The sequence below is a fragment of the Sus scrofa genome, chromosome 8, assembly GCF_000003025.6.
Source record: "Sus scrofa isolate TJ Tabasco breed Duroc chromosome 8, Sscrofa11.1, whole genome shotgun sequence".
In the NCBI taxonomy this organism is placed as follows: domain Eukaryota; kingdom Metazoa; phylum Chordata; class Mammalia; order Artiodactyla; family Suidae; genus Sus; species Sus scrofa.
Window position 1 is genome coordinate 65,336,067 of NC_010450.4, and position 17,362 is coordinate 65,353,428.

A 17,362-nucleotide genomic window follows, 5' to 3' on the forward strand; every position below is an offset into this window, starting at 1 on the left:
TAGGCAACACCTCACAGTTTCTTCAAACTGTGATATGCTAAAATTAAAAACCCTGCATGTAATATGTCTTCTTATTAGCCTGAACATAGAACATATTTAATCTTCATAAGAGCATCAAAAAAACTTTTCTCTGACCAGTCCTCCCTAATCTGGGAACTTCCATGTGCCACAGGTGCTTCCATAAAAAGAAAACAAACACAAAACAAAAGCACTGGGAGCCAGGAGATATTAAGTCCTACAGTAGAACTTGGGCAATTCCTTCAAATCTTTTCATCTGTTTTCTGGTTTGTAAAATGAATAATTACTCTTTTGCATAACTGAATGGTTTGCTATAGTAATAAAATGGACTATATGAAAATGTTTTTTTTTTTTTTTAAGTGTTGACATATGGAACATACGATAGGCTCTTAGTCCTGTCACTCTGATCCTTACAGTAATTCTTCTGGGTAGAAATTATTTTATTCACTTCACAGGTGAGTTGTGCCTCACAGAGTTTATGTTCAAGCTTCCTCACCATTAAGGAGCCTAGCTTGGATTTTATTTTAAGGCACTTGATATGGTGCTGCCTAAACTAAAGTTCTAATTCCATTTGATTGTGGATTTCCAAATATTGAGGATGTCTAATCACTAGATTCTTTATCTCACTGGGCTTAACAGTAAGCTCAGTAGACTTTGAAAAACGTGTTTAACTGGATGAAAATGACATGGTGACCTTAAAGTCTAAGCACAAAGTTATCTGATGAATATGAAGCTAGCAATAAATTCAAAAGGCCCATTTCAATTTCTTTTCTGCAGTAATTGAATGCAAATGACTGCTTAAACATAAGAAATTTTGTGTTAAATGTCTTTAGCTGTGATGCAGGTTGCAGCTGCAGCACAGCTTCGATCCCTGGTCTGGGAACTTTCACATGCTGTAGGTGTTGCCAAAAGAAGAAAAAAGAAAAGAAAAAGAAAAAATATGTTATTCAAAATTAATTTTTAAAATATTTCTATATCTCTGTAGATATATACCTAGATGTTGATCATTGAGATTGCTATTTATAGATGACTCAGATTAGACTGGTTTTCTGGATCACTTATCAGAAACTAAATCGAGACTGTGGCCTGCAGGACTTTGCATACCAAATACAAGTCTGATCTGTTCTTAGTTTTGTGGCTGCGGTCGGCATTCACAGAGCCTATTTATATTTATTTGCAACCTTCCTTTTCCTCCAGGTTGCCTTTCTCTCATTTCAATGCCTTCTTCTTGCTTCTTCCCCCATTTACCAAATCCTCCTTAATACTTTCCATGAATCTATGTGGTGTTTTTTTTTTAACCAGTAACACTCCCATTTTTTCCCCTCATTAACTCTACCTGGTTCATACCATTCTGTCATTTTGTACCATTCTGAACACCTCTATCATTTTTCTCAGGAGCATAGATGTATGTCTGCATGTACATACGGGGGAACGTAATAAACTTTGACTGCTGGTAGTGATTTTAGTTTTTCTATCTTACGGCAGGTTCACACCAATGAGGCTAATTAAGAAGATCAACAGAGTGGTAGACTTTGACTGCAGGGTCTCCTCCTGCTTTCTTTTCCTCCAAAGAATTACAGAATCTCGGGTTTGGACGTGATTTTAGATACCACACTTCAATAAAATTACACAACTTGTGATTAAGTTCTCTAATACACCAATGTACCAGGCTCCTCTCCATTCTCCCTCCGCCTCCAGCCTAGTTCCAAAATACAGTATAGTCTTGGCATGTTCCTTGTGTATAAGAGACTTATCACTAGAGTAGGATGTGAAAGCCTTAAAAAGAGAGATATGATTGTTTTTAAAGCTCCAAGATAAAATAGAATCGTTTTGTTATTTAATCTCAAATCAAATCTGAGAAAGTTCAAGTGTTTTTCAACAGAGTGACTCGATACTTTCATGGTTTTTATAGAACATCTGCCTGATCATAGAGAGAGTATAGGTTAACAACTTTTCAAACCAAGTTTCTTGGTGCAGTTTTTTAAATCATGTTTAAGAAAACATGAAAGGGTGATTTTATATAGGAATGACAATGGGTTTCATTATTCTGGCTTACAAAGTATCTTCTCCTTATACATGATCTCATGAAAGAGATCAATTTTAGAGTTTTCTTTTTCTTTTTTTTTTTTTTTTTTGCTTCTTAGGGCCACACCCATGGCACATGGAGGGTCCCAGGCTAGGGGTCCAGACGGAGCTACGGCTGCCGGCCTGTACCACAGCCATAGCAACATCAGATCCTAGCCATATCTGAGACCTACCCCACAGCTCATGGCAATGGAGGATCCTTAACCCACTGAGCAAGGCCTGGGATTGAACCTGCAACCTCATGGTTCCTAGTCGGATTCATTTCCGCTGCACCACGACCGGAACTCCTAGAGATTTTCAGATGCCACCACAGTTATACATACAAATCACCATGTGGATAGAGTATTATTTTATGGATGATTAAAAATGTGAAGTACCTGTTAGTAATGTGAATGATGAGGCAATGCTTTTACCCACCTCTGGCCAACACTGATGGAACACGTGCTATGTCCCAGGTCCTTTGCTTTACATACATTAATATTCCATTCAATCCTCAACAATCTAGGAGGTAACAGCAGGAGGCTATCAAATAGACTTTCACTTGATTGAGAGTCTGACCAGGTTATTTAAATATTTTAAACTTAAAAAAACTGTATTTCTACAGAACTCATAATAACGTGAATGTATTAATAATGAAATGTTCACCACATGAATGAAATCTGAACCTCAAAATTCAACTTTGGAGTTCCCGTTGTGGCACGGCAGAAACGAACCCAACTGGGAACCATGAGGTTGTGGGTTCGAACCCTGGCCTCGCTCAGTGTGTTAAGGATCTGGCATTGCTGCGAGCTGTGGTGTAGGTTACAGATGCAGCTCAGATCCCATGTAGCTGTGGCTCTGGTGTAGGCCAGCAGCTACAGCTCTGATTTGACTCCTAGCCTGGGAAACTCCATATGCTGGGGGTGCAGCCCTAAAAAAAATACAAAAGACAAAAAAAAAATTTCAACTCTGTGTTATCAATTGCTTGTATTTCTTTGACTTATATAAATACATTTATTGAATCTAAACTATGATCCATGTACTGCGGTGAGTGATTTGTATGTATTAACTCATGCAATACTTTCAAGAGTCTTAGAAGGTAGGTGTGGTAGATATTGAATGCTTGTCCTAACCTGGCCCCTTCTTTGGCCCCTCTTACAGGTGCAAGCTTCCACTGAAATTGCATAAAAAGTCATACACCTTAAATCAATGAGGAAAGTTTTAGAAAATGATCTATTTAAACACTAATCAAATTACATTCCTCCTCACATGTCATACTAAATTGTGTATATTGTGAAGGATTTAACAAATAATTAAATGTAAAATTTAATTCACTAAGTTGTGAAGGATTTAACCAATAATTAATTGTAAAATTAAGCCATAAATAGTGGGTGAGGGAGTTCCTGTTGTGGCTTAGCAGGTTAAGAATCCCACTAGTATCCATAAGGATGTGGGTTTGATCCCTGGCCTCACTCAGTGGGTTAAGGATCCAGCCTTGCTGCAAGCTGCAGTACGTGTCACAGATGCAGCTTGAATCTGGTGTTGCTGTGGCAGTGGCATAGGGCACAGCTCCAATTTGACTCCTAGCCCAGGAACTTCCATGTGCCACTGGTGCAGCCCTAAAAAGAAAAAATAAAGTAGGTGATTTATCTCAGGATATAGAAGAAACTTCTATCCCAAAGCAACTAAGAAAGTTACAAAGGAGGAGTTCCTGCCATGGCACAGTGGGTTGAGTCTCCAAAGGCTCAGGTCACCACAGAGGCATGGGTTCAATCCTGGCCAGTACAGTGGGTTAAAGGATCAGATCCAGCATTGCTGCATCTATGGGTTAGGCCACATCTGTGGCTCAGATTCAGTCCCTGGTGTGTAAACTTCCATAGGCTGTGGATGTGGCCATTAAAAAAATAAAGTTACAAAAGAAACTAGCAATAGGAAAACAGTTGAATATAGACTAATGAAATGATGCTTATGATTCTTTTCCTGCAGGAGTATAAACATTATTGGACGGAGTTGAGAGGAACTACACTTTTCTTTTACACTGACAAAAAGAGTACAATAGTAAGTACACATGTGCAGCTGATTTAATGTTTTCCCAATAAACACTTGTCATGTAGTTTATTATTCATTTTCTGTCTTCCAAGAGTGAAGATGTTGTAGTATAACCAAGTTAAATGAGGACATTTGTATCTGTGAGGGCTATCAATTACAAGAACCATGGTAAAATTTCCTGGGCAACTCAGTAGAAGGGATGGACTCATGTATTAACCTTTGCATTCTTTTCTTTCTGATCCCGATAATAAAAACTTAATTGAAAAGTGAAAGTTTTAGTTAGCTGTCTGGATTCAAATTGCCTTCTACCAAGCGATGGCTTTAATTTCCCTCACTTTCAATCTTGCTGCAGCATGCAGTTCTACTCTAAAGGGAACTAACTAATTCCCAAAGCTTCACAACATACAATATGTCACAATTTGATTTTTCTAGAAAGACACGAACACACTCCATCAGATAGGACCTCTAAATGCTCACACGTGAGGACAAAAATAAGAGATTCTGATGTTCTTTATTTTTATTACTCTTAAACAACTGATTTATATTTCAATTTGTCCACAAAAAAATTGAAAACTGATTGTGTTTGTAATTTCTTTCCCACAAATAACATGTAGCATTTTAGTAGCAAATGCATACCTACTTTGGAGTGCTATGTTCATAAAAGACTTTATGAACCAGTAACTCATTTAAATATACATTTTAAACCATGGATGTAGTAGCCCACACTTCTTAGACCATCTCTGTTACATAACAGATCTAATGAAAGATACAGAAAAAGGGCTGGTGTGATGTATTCCACCTGCAGGCATTTCAGCACCATTCATGGTAAACTAACCAGAAGTCATTTAAAAAAAAAAAAGTCATCTTTCACCAGTGTTCTGGACAGATAAGATTTATACTAAGGTATTTTCAAATACCATAATACATTTTAATAGAATTAATTTCTCTGTTGTGCCAACTTCCCAGTGATGTCAGTGAAAATATAAAAGACCCTGGTCTAAACCTGGAATAATACACATACATGAGAGAATTAATAGTTACTTTTTACTTACATGGCAAGAGGAGGTACAGTTTAGTACCTGAGAGTCTGGTCTTTTTTTTTTTTTTTTGTCTTTTTCCAGGGCCGCATCCACCGCATATGGAGATTCCCAGGCTAGCGGTCTAATCGGAGCTGTAGCCGCCGCCCTATGCCACAGCCACAGCAACGCCAGATCCGAGCCACTTCTGCAACCTACACCACAGCTCACAGCAGTGCCGGATCCTTAATCCACTGCGCGAGGCCAGGGATCGAACCTGCAACCTCATGGTTCCTAGTTGGATTTGTTAACCACTGAGCCATGACGGGAATTCCCCAGAGTCTGGTCTTTAAGTAGATTCCCTAGGTTTTTGTACTAGTCCTGCAACTATTCACAGCGCCATTTGTGACCTTCGTCTTTTTACTTCTCTGTGTCTCAGTGTAGGATAAGGTACTGATGGGAAACAGATGACTTCTCAAATTGGGAAATTTGAAGAGAGTTTACTGAAGATGCTATATTCAGGGCAGTGGACAGGACATAGGAAAAGCACAGCACCCTGAGGCTTTGTAACAGCGCCCCATGACCACATCTAGGAGTAAAGGGAAGAGTGGGAGAGTCATAGGAGAGCTGCATGAAGATGCCTACTGTGAAAAGAGCATGCTTTTTGACAGAGGAAGCAATTGCGTAGAATAATAAATACCTGACCTCATCCACTCCCTTTTCTGATCTGCATGTTTACCAGCGGTCCCATCCAACAGAAGTCAGAGGTTAAGAAAGGTTTCATGCAGTCCAAATTGTTCCTGCTCCTGGTGCACAGGGTTGGGTGGTGAAGGGACAGAAGTGACTCTAGAGGAGCAAATAAAAGATCTCTACCACCATGGTTCAGTTCAACATTAGAATGAAATCATAGACTATCTCATAAAGTTATCAAAAAATTAAACGCAATAGTAAGTAAAAGGACTCAGGAGAGTGTAAGGACCTAAGAGAGTAGCTGGCACATGGTAAGCATTCAAGCATTTTATACGTATCATCACATTTAATTCTCACAACAATCCTGCAGAGTGGGTACTATTTTAATCTCTACTTTATAGAGAACAGTCAAGGTTAAAGATTAAAAAATTTTCCAAGATCAGACAGCTTATGAAAGGGGTACACCCAGATCTTGTTCCTGAGCCAGTATTCTTAACCACCATGCCATGAAGAGACTGTTTGAATCAAATGCTATGGAATTGCCCATTTACCAATTTGCTAAAAGAAGATGCAGACTTTTGGGGGGGGGGTGTGTGATAGTTTCAGGAGAAAGCCCAGGGTTAGAATAAGTGAAAACTGTAGATACGTAGCTTATAGGTAGGGAATAATTCAAAGCTGCATTTAAATTAGTGAAAAGCTGGAGTTCCTCTCGTGGCTCAGTGGTTAATGAATGCACCTAGGAACCATGAGGTTGCAGGTTCGATCCCTGGCCTTGCTCAGTGGGTTAAGGATCCGGAGATGTCGTGAGCTGTGGTGTAGGTCACAGATGCGACTCGGATCCCTGCGTTGCTGTGGCTCTGGCATAGCCGGCGGCTACAGCTCTGATTAGACCCCCAGCCTGGGAACTCCATATGCCGCAAGTGCGGCCCTAAAAAAGACCAAAATAAATAAATAAATAAATAAGTGAAAAGCTGTTGGGAGGTCATGTGAAAGAATCACTGAATTTGTTTAGACTTATTCCAGAAAAAAGGAACTAGGACCCATGGATGGAAATTACCTGGAGAAAAGCTGTGGCTTAAACAAGAAAAATCTTGCTAAAGGCAGAGCTGCATAGGATGTATGAATTCCATGTTCGAGATGCCCCAAAACAAGCTAGAAAGTTACATGGACGAATATACCCTGGGGGACTTTCAAGCATCCGAGGGCAGCTAGATTAAACAGATGACCTTTAAGGCTCTTTCAATACTACAATTAAAAACAAAAAGATATGACTTCCTTTCTTCTAATCAACAGATCAGCTTACGGCACTCTATCTAACTCCACACTTCTTCCTCTGTTGCTTCCTCCATTGTCTCAGCAAAATTCACTTAGCTTGATCTAGACAATTTATCAGAACAAGATTCTTGTGCTGTTTAAAATGTTGTCCTCTTTCCCTTCTACCTCTCATTCCATTTTTAATTGCTTTTGTTCATTGAAAATAAATAGGTCAACCCAAACTTATTGTCAACCTCATCAATACAGGGATAGCTCTAGAAAAAAATGTAGTTACTTATTTTTGTGCCTTACCTTATTCAGAAAACTAGAATAAGTATACTTATAGGAATATAGTAAAGTAAGTTATATTGGGCATAACAGAGAAGAAAATGAAAGGAGATAAAAATAAGTCAAGAATTAGGCTGATTTAGAAAAAAATGATTCTATAAACCCCACTACACTTACTAAAGATGGTTCTAATTTTTCTAATACTGCAGAGCAAGTCTGGCCAGTTGCATACAGATCAGTTTGTACAGACCAATTGCTCAAAGAAATATTTTTATTATCCTGGAATAAGATAGAAATTTCTTAATAGGATCCTCATAACCAGTGGTAAATATTGAACAATGGCTTTCTAGAAAAAATGGTGTATGAACATATATATATATACATAATATTATATTTATTATAAATATCACTGATATAAAGACTATGTAGTACACATTTAAAAAATACAGTTAAAAATATACAATACTGTTTACTGAACTTCCATATAGGCAATTGATTCTCATAGGATACTTCTGTTGATTTTTCCTCTTTTTTTTTTTAAGCTACACCCAAGGCATGCAGAAGTTCCCTGGACAGGGATCAAACCCGTGCCACAGCAGTGACCCAAGCCACTACAGTGATAACACAGGGTACTTAATTCGCTGAGCCACATAGGAATTCTTATGTTGAGTTTTCTGAACCTGTGTTCATAGCCAAGTATGATTACAATTCAGTCATGATTTGACAAATGGAGTTGTTTTCCAATCTGCTATTTCCCTAGTAACTTTATTATCATTAAGTATCCTATACGACATGAATATTGGTCAATGTTCTTGTTTACATTAATGAGTAAGAGTAAAGTAAGGCAACAATTATGTATGTCAGAACATCACCTATTTGTCAATGATATGAACAACTTCTTTGCTGAATGACATAATAATTTTGAATTATTAACTATTTTGTCATTTTTGGTCCTGTTTACGATGAAAAAGCTTCAGACACAATACATTTTAAAACTGCGTCTGCATTATTGACATTTTTCTCTTTCACTTTCTGAAATCTAGACCAGAGGCCAGCAAACTGTGGCCCCTGAGCCAAATTTGGCCTGTGGCCTTATTTTGTACAGCTTATGAGCTAAGAACGGTTTTCACATTTTTAAGGTGTTGTTAAAAAAAAAAAAGAACAAAAATTTGCAGCAAAGATTGTATATGGACCACAAAGCCTAAAATATTTAATACCTAGCCTTTGTAGAAAAAATTCGCTGGCCCCTTGGACAATTAACAAAACAATAAATCAAGCCCTAATTTGCAACTCATAAGATTTACCAATTTCCACAGTGTAAAAATTCCCAACATGGCCAATTTCACCCTATCAATGTTACCTCACTGAACATGGAGTTGGAAAGAAAAGTAGAGGATAGAAATGAAGATGTAAATAAACACAAGAGCACAGAGAATGCTATGTAGTAATACAACCAGAAAATGACGAATTTGAATTTGAATTGCCTTTCTTGTTAATATGATTTATTTACTTATGTTTATATAATTTAATTTTTAATAATGGCTATTTTTAACAAGTGGCTTGCACAATTCCTGAAAATCTAACAATTGGCTTTTGCAAAACTATGTGAGCCAGTCAAGCCCACCACAATATAATACATTTCCAAATGTCCTCTGGGTTCGGAAGGGGTCTCAAAAACCGGGATATCATGCCAAACACAAATAAGCTAAAAGGAAGACATTGCTTATCTTCTGTCGAACTAATACACATTACGCCTGAAATAAATTAATGAGATTTCCCTTTATCTTTGCAGTATACTGACAAGTTAGACATAATAGACCTCACATGCCTTACTGACCAGAATTCAACTGAAAAGAATTGTGCAAAGTTCACCCTTATTTTGCCAAAAGAGGAAGTGCAATTGAAGGTGAGTGGGGAGAAGATATTCATCTGAAATGAGTTGTGGTTATGAATAGCATTCACCTCTTCAAAACCCAGTGGTCGAGGTAGAGGAATTGTAAGAGGAGTGCCAAGTCTTATCTTTGTTAATATTTCTCGCCTTTTGCCAAGAACTATGGTTTTCTAAATAGGGATTGGAAAGGGCATGTTCACTGTTTAGTATACAAGCACATTGAAACCATATACTTTTGTCCCCTGACAAAGTCAGGGATCCATCCCACCTGGTGTTTTTAGAAAGTTGTTCCTGAATTGGCATTCGAAAACTTGGCATTCGCCTAGTGTCCAGATGATTCTGAGACACAGCCAACATAATATATGTTTGGAATCACTGAATTAGACAAACTCATATTTCACAAATTGATATTCTTTGAGGCAATTGGCCCATACTCTTCAAAAAAGCCAGTGTAATAAAAGCCAAAGAAAGACTGGACGCCTGTTCCCATTTCATTAAACTACAGAGTCATGACAACTAAATGCAATATGTGATCCTGTATTGGATACTGGATGAGAAACAAAACACAACAAAACTATAAAGAATATTTCGAGACAATTAGAAAATATGAATGCCAACTGTATATTAGATATACACAATTTGTGAAATATGGAATTAATCTCATAAAACCCCAAACTCCACACAGGCAGAGATCTGTTTGTTAAAACACACCACTGCATACTCAGCATCTATATGGGAAAAAAAATTTTTCTTGGATTGGCATCGAAAGTGAGCCAATTAAAGTCAACCAACAACTACACATAAAAAGAATAACTTGCAATTGAATAAGATGTAGTTGGACTTGATCTTGAAAGCACTGGTCGTCAAGATAGTATATCAGGAATCATTGGTACTTAGGAAATCTAAGGCCTCACTCTTAAACCTGAGCCTCTGAATCTGTGTCTTGAGCAAGCTCTCTAGATGATTCTGATGTGGTGGCTTAGAGCACAAGATTGGAGTCACATGTCTGTATTTGAACTCTGGCTGTTTATTTGTTAGTGTGTAATTGAGAAACTCCTTACTGCCCTGGTTTCCTCACCCAGAGGTAAGTCTTTACTGTTACTGAGTAAAGCCTCATATTGAGGCCCACCTGGACTACTTTATTAAAATTGCAACGCTTCTTCCCCTCCCCTAATCCCTAATGGCATTCCCAATCTCTCTTAATTCTGCTGTACATATTATTTTCTCATATATTTTCATCTGACACTATAACATTCACTCTTATGTTTGTTATTTATTGTTCCTTGCTAGACCCTAAACTCTATGAGAACTAGGATTTTTGTCTTGTTCTCTGATATAAATCAGCTCCTAGAACGGTGCCCAGCACAAAAAGGTATTCAATGAGTATCTGTTAAATGAACGAATCTGTAAAAATCAAAACAAAGAAACAAAAAAACAGGCAGAGCTGTTAGGAAGATTAAATTGTTAATACATATGAAGCACATAGAACAGAAGCTAATAAATGCTGGCTATTAGTATTTAGAGCTAAGCATTGGAAGTTTCTAAGGTAACTTACAACCACGCTGGTAACTGGAAGTAACTACATTGGTCTTACCTGGTTGCCCCAAACTTAAAGCCAGTTAGTGTTAAATGTCAACGGGAGGAGTGACCATGAAATGACATCCTGCAGAAATAAGTACGCTAACCTTTGAATCTTTTGAAGTAAATGTACACAATTTTAAAAAGCAAACGTATTAAATCTCATACTTCTGTCTTCTGACAAAATAAGAGTATTGAAATATTTCATAACAAATACACATTAACAGTTCTAAGCAAAAGAGAAAATGAACTGTTTCTCCCTTTTAACAGATTTTAGGTGGTTTTAAAAATACAAATAACTTTTTGAAATAGTGCTTCAATAGAAAAATATGCATTTTTGTCAACTTGCTGGTTTTTAATGACTTGTATATTTTAATCTTATAAAACAATCATGAAATTCTAAAGTTAGTTGAGGTTAATAAAAGTGTTAACGTTCATAATCTTTCGTGTCTTTTCTTCTTTGTTTTTGTCTTCATCTTTAGACAGAGAACACAGAAAGTGGGGAAGAATGGAGAGGCTTCATCCTCACAGTAACAGAGGTAGGAACAACACTATTTTTGAGTGATTCACTCATTCCACAAATATTTACTGATGGAACACTTACTATGAACGATGCAGTGAAAGGGGATGAAGTTATAGCAATTGAAAAGAACAGATATAAACCCTTATACTTGCTCATGAAATATATTAGTTTTATTGGGTGAATGGAAGGAGAAAGAAAATAAAGAAGAAAACAAATGAGACAATTTAAAATTGTGATAACTTATGAAGAAAATCAACAGGGCAATGATTCTAGCTAGTGAACAGCAGGTGGTGAGGATAATCTACTTTTTGTGTATATCCTTTAGATACAGCAGTCCTTTGTGTATTCTGATACTTGCAGTTTACAAAGCATCTTCTACAATGCAGTTCCTTTTTTATTCATTTAATAGACATTTGTAAAATGCCGAGATAGATTTTATGAATAACATTAGACAATATAACAGGGAGAGACCATCAAAATGAAAGTCACCTTTCAACGTTTGTTTAGTGAGTCTTAAGACAAAGGGATGCTTATCTGTACAACTCTGGCAACTTATCTGAGACAAATAGTGAGATAAAAATTAGAGGTAACTGTTGCAGAAAGATAACTACCATTGTTTTAAAGCAAGCCATGTAGTAACTGTCTATTATGAGGTACTTTGGTAACCAGCCTCCCAAAGAGCACAGGTTTTCTAATACTCTTAGAGGACATGAAAACTCTCTAAGTTTGTTATGGTCAGTTAAACATAGACTTTATCCAAAGCTAGTTTCTAAGTAAAAGGCTTTGCAGTCACAAAAAAAAAAAAAAAAAAAAAAAATAACACTGCACTTTCGCAAGATTATGGATGCTCGTTCTTTCTCTCTGAGAAATCAAGTAAAATTGGAGGTTAAGTTACCATGTGTAAGAGTGGGCCCGTTAGAGATGTGACAGATGTATTCTCTTTGGGAGAGGGAGAAAGTCCTGGGGAACTACATCCCCTCCCTCTGTTGTGGAGGGGCATTGTTGTTGTGGCCTGGCTCTTCTGACGCTGGAGTACAAGTATCCCAAGGGGCTTCCATTAGGTGTCAAGGAGCAGACTAAGACTGCTGCAAAAAATCCGCAGTGCGTCTTCCTAGGATACTGATTATACTTGACATTTTGGCCAAAGATATTTGGGTTTAGTTTTTTTCCTTAAGATTAGAATAAAAAGCATTATTTTATTTTATTTTATTTTTTGTCTTTTTCCCTTTTCTAGGGCCGCTCCCTTGGCATATGGAGGTTCCCAGGCTAGGGGTCTAATCAGAGCTGTAGCCTATGCCAGAGCCACAGCAACGCGGGATCCGAGCCACATCTGTGACCTACACCACAGCTCACGGCCAAGCCGGATCGTTAACCCACTAAGCAAGGCCGGGGATCAAACCCACAACCTCATGGTTCCTAGTCGGATTCATTAACCACTGCGCCACGACAGGAACTCCAAAAGCATTATTTTTAAAATTAAAATGTACATGGCTATATTACAGAATTAATAAAATTCATATGAATTTCCAAAAGATAAGTTGCCTCAAATGTTGTGTTGTATAAATGTTGTTCCTAGATCACTGTGTATGTGTACAGTCACACCATGCCCTCATTAGGAGAATTTAGCAGAAGTTAAAGAAACACAGACTATAGTTCAAAGTGCAAAGATGTTGCTTTTGAACCAGTTAAACTGGAGTTTGAGTCCTGGTTCTACACCTTTCTGGCTATGTGACCCTGGACTAGTTACTTAATCTTTCTGAGCTTGTTGTTTTCCTTTGTAAAGTAGGGATAACAAAACCTACCTTATAGCATTGCTGTGAGGATCTGCAATAGCACAATGCTTGGGACAGAATAGGCGATTAATAAGGAATAGATGTTTCATTAGTTTTCCCTCATTCTATTATTTTTTTTTCTGGATTGGTAAATAAGGAAAGTAAATAGCCTTACTGGTTATTAGTTAGTTATCCATAAGTATAATCTCTAAACTTTTTTTGATGGTGTACCCTTATTAGTAAGTTTTTATTTCAAATTTCATACATATATGTATATACACCTATGTTATAAACTATCAACAATAATAAGAACTAGTAAGTTAATGTGTAAATAGAAAATGAAGTTCTAGTGTTTTCTTCCCTCACTCCAAAGGACTTTCTTATAAACCCACTGAAAAGCCTGCAACCCACTCTGGAGATCAAGATAACAATCAAACAAGTCTGCCCTAAAGTATAGGTTAGTAATGTCCCATAAAGAAAAATATTCTACCATTCAGACTATAACTTTCAAGAGTGCATAGCTGGTCATAATTAAGTCTAAATAAGGGCTATGAATATAGATCAGAAGATTATAGGTGACTCAATCCATACATATCTCTAGAAAAAATTTAAAAAATTTTAATAAGTAGAGCAGTATCATTACCCAAATGTGTGGGTGAAAATTTGAAATTTAAACAAGAGCACACCAAAATATAGACCTCTGGGTGCTGATTTCCATCATTTAATGATTAGTTCCATCTCAACCTCATGTTGCCATGTGGCCAGTGGAGCTTATTCCAGGTTACCTGTGGGATAGCTGGGCAACTTGCAGGTGCTCCAGGACTTCCCTGGCAGCGAGAACTAGTGAGCTCAAAGTGAAAAGTGAGAGGTTTGTTGTTACCTGATTCAGCTTGTGGTGCTAGGTGGGTATACTTTGCTTTGGACCAGACCAAAAGGAGTGTTTCTTAGAAGAAGATCAGGCACCCTGTGCAGGTTCTAGTTGGTTTAGAGGCATTTCTAAGATTTTAAAATCCTCTGTTCAAGATTTTATCCATCCATTTCTGTCAGGTAACCAAAACCCCTCAGGACTAGAACAGGTTCATCTTTGCTAAAACCAGTTAGTTACTCTGCTTTCTTTCTTATTTGCCTACTGCTTTAATTGGTTTCAGCTGTCAGTTCCCCTACACGTGTCACTCCTTCCTGGGCAAGTAATTAGACTGCATGAAGTCCTAGAGAGAGAAAAGAAAAGGAGGATTGAGATGGAGCAGATATCAAGTTTCTCCCCAGAAAAAGGGAAGGAACCAACTGAAGATTATGTGGATGTGCTGACCCCTATGCCAGAGTAAGTGCACCATAAACTCCAGTTTACTTATTAGTTAAAATTAATTTCTAATTATCAGGGAGAGCTAGTCATTGGACTTATTAAACCGGGGACAACAAGCTGTCTTGTGGATACACAGCATACCTCCGAGTACATGCCACATTTCCTTTTCTATGTCATATCAACAAAATATAAAATGCAGATCTGAACCAAGCCACTTACCACATGGGAAATCCCCTTCCACCCACATCTTTAGACTAAATAGATACTTCTTCCCAAAGAACAAACCTAAATAAAAATTTCTATGTAGAAGGAAGGAAAAAAAATAAATATATTTAACAAGGCAACTCTATGGCTGACTGAACTTCTATCAGGAAATTATAGCAAAAATTTAAACTATTGGAATGTTTTATTCAATTGATCCATCAGTGAGCAGTCTTGAGCTGGTGCTTTGAGGAAGACAGTGTAAAGTAGGTGAGGGTTGTTAGGAACGAAGAGGCAAAGAATATGCTGAAGTCATCAAAAGCCTATATTTGTTTTTTAAACTCATATTGTTGAAAGGTGTGATTAAGACTGCGAACCCAACAGATGAAAACTATTGCCTTTGGAATGGATAAGCAATGAGAACCTACTGTCTAGCACTGGGAACTATATCTAGTCACTTATGATGGAGGATAATGTGAGAAAAAGAATGTATATATGTATGTGTGACTGGGTCACTTTGCTGTACAGTAGAAAATTGACAGAATACTGTAAACCAGCTATAATGGAAAAAATAAAAATCATTTAAAAAAAAAAAGACTGTGAATCCTGGAATCTTGGTCTTCCTGTCAATGAAAATTCTCCTGGTACCATCTTAGACATCAGGTTCTGATGCATATTCTATCTGTACTACAACCGCTGAAACCTGCCAGCCACCACAGAAACCAGTGAAAACTAATGGACCGATAGGTTACAAGTCACAAAGACTGCTTCTTTTTCTTTTCTGCTCAATAAAACAAGTAATACATGTTTATTATAGATAAATAAAAAGATTAAAATCATTTCTGGTCCCACCACTCAGAGATATTCTCTTTCAATATCTTAGAGTACTGCATATCCGGCCAATTTTTTTTCTGCTGAAAAAGATACACATTTCATTGACTACAATATTTACTATAAAATAAGAAGGGCAAGAAAATTAGAAGTGCTTTCTGAAAAATTTTACACCTAAAAATGCCACCAACGCCATTAGAAAGCCATATTATACCAAAAGGAGTGAACTCTGACATACCCTTAAATATAAGTTATTTAAAACAGAGATCATACAAGAGAAGCATATACAGAGAAATGAAAAGAAACCATCAACAAATATTTACCCAAGTTTATTATAAACCGATGCTGGAGATACATTATTAATTCTTGTCTTAGATTGTCAAGTGGTAATGGTAAATATATATAGATTAGCAGATAACTTTTCAGGTCCTCAGTGTTTAAAAAGTAAGAGGTTCTGGCATTCCCGTTGTGGCTCAGTGGTAATGAACCCAACTAGTATCCATAAGGACGCAGGTTCGATCCTTGGCCTTGCTCAGTGGGTAAGGGATCTGGCATTGACGTGAGCTGTGACGTAGGTTGCAGACATGGCTAGGATCTGGCGTTGCTGTGACTGTGGTGTAGGCTGGCAGCTGCAGCTCCAATTCAACCCATAGCCTGGGAACTTCCATATGCTGTGGGTGTGGCCCTTAAAAGCAAAAAAAAAAAAAAAAAAAAATTAAAAATTTTTTGAAAGTAAGAGGTTTTGGAGGAATGACGGAAGGAGGGCCTTCAGTATAAGGACACACATAGTGGCACAGGCTTGTAATAATAGTATTATAATTTATCATAGTAACTGCAATAATAAAGCTGGGAAATTTAAGAAAAAATTAATAATTGCAGCTCTTTGAGTTATTTTAGTAACATTCTTTTCAAGTAATGATCTTCATCAGTTAAAAAAAGGATCTGTTTTTTTATCTCACCTCTGCAGATGTTTTTATACAGTGTCCCGGAAAGAAGCAACTGAGATGCTTGAGAAGAACCCTTCCTTGGGAAATATGATCCTGAGGCCGGGTAGTGACAGCAGAAACTACTCCATCACCATCCGGCAGGATATAGAGTATGTTTAATTAATATATATATGGACTTGTTAAAAGCATGTATCCACTTTAGAAAGTAAAGTTATACAAGTTCAGACCAGCACCTGATACGTGGGGCTAAAAATGTGAACACAATAAATGAGTAGGGAGTGTTATATAAACAAAGCTAAAGACAGCCAGGACTAGTATTTGTAATAGGAAATGAGGACATAACGTTGGTTCTGGATATAGTTCTTTGTTTTCTCACTCATTCAACAAATGTTTATTGAGCAACTATAGCCAAGTAAAATTTTAGGCACTGAGGATACAGCAGAGAACAAAACAATATCCTGGTTTAAGGCATCTATATTCTTTAAGGAGATATAGATTATAAATAAATACATAACTAAAAATATCAGGTATATGGTAATAAGCTCTATGGAAGTAAAATAAAGCAGGATGACAGAGATGGGAACTCAGAGGTGATACAGAGAGAAACTGTTTCTGGTTGTGGTTGCTGTTGCTGTTTTAATACAGAGAGGTCAAGGAAGGCCGACTTTGTTAGCTGACATTTAAGCAGAGGCCTGAAGCAAGTGAGGGAACAAACCATGCCAGGATCTAGGACAAGAGCATCCCAGGCAGCAAATTGGCAGGAGAAGTTGGGTTTGTTCAACACCAAGAGGCCAGTGTGACTGCAATGGAACGAGCAAGGAGAAAAGGGTAGGGGTTGAGATTGCAGAGGTGGGGCAGGGCTGAGTGCTCTGACTCCTCCAGGTTACTGGAGGAAATGACATGGAGGTCTGGAACTGGCATGAGTCAATAAGTGACT

The 17,362-nt window shown here is 37.4% G+C and overlaps 1 protein-coding gene across 4 annotated transcripts in view; it reads left to right on the forward strand.

Annotated features, from left to right (window-relative positions):
• Window positions 1-17,362, forward strand: part of STAP1 (signal transducing adaptor family member 1) — a 53,978-nt gene that overhangs the window by 17,206 nt on the left and 19,410 nt on the right. For all 4 annotated transcript variants that reach the window (XM_021101389.1, XM_021101391.1, XM_003129044.5 and 1 more), the window contains 5 exons: window positions 4,069-4,140; window positions 9,172-9,285; window positions 11,331-11,387; window positions 14,292-14,464; window positions 16,446-16,574. In XM_021101389.1, the coding sequence (XP_020957048.1) occupies window positions 4,069-4,140; window positions 9,172-9,285; window positions 11,331-11,387; window positions 14,292-14,464; window positions 16,446-16,574 (545 nt within the window). The remainder of the gene's footprint in view (window positions 1-4,068; window positions 4,141-9,171; window positions 9,286-11,330; window positions 11,388-14,291; window positions 14,465-16,445; window positions 16,575-17,362) is intronic.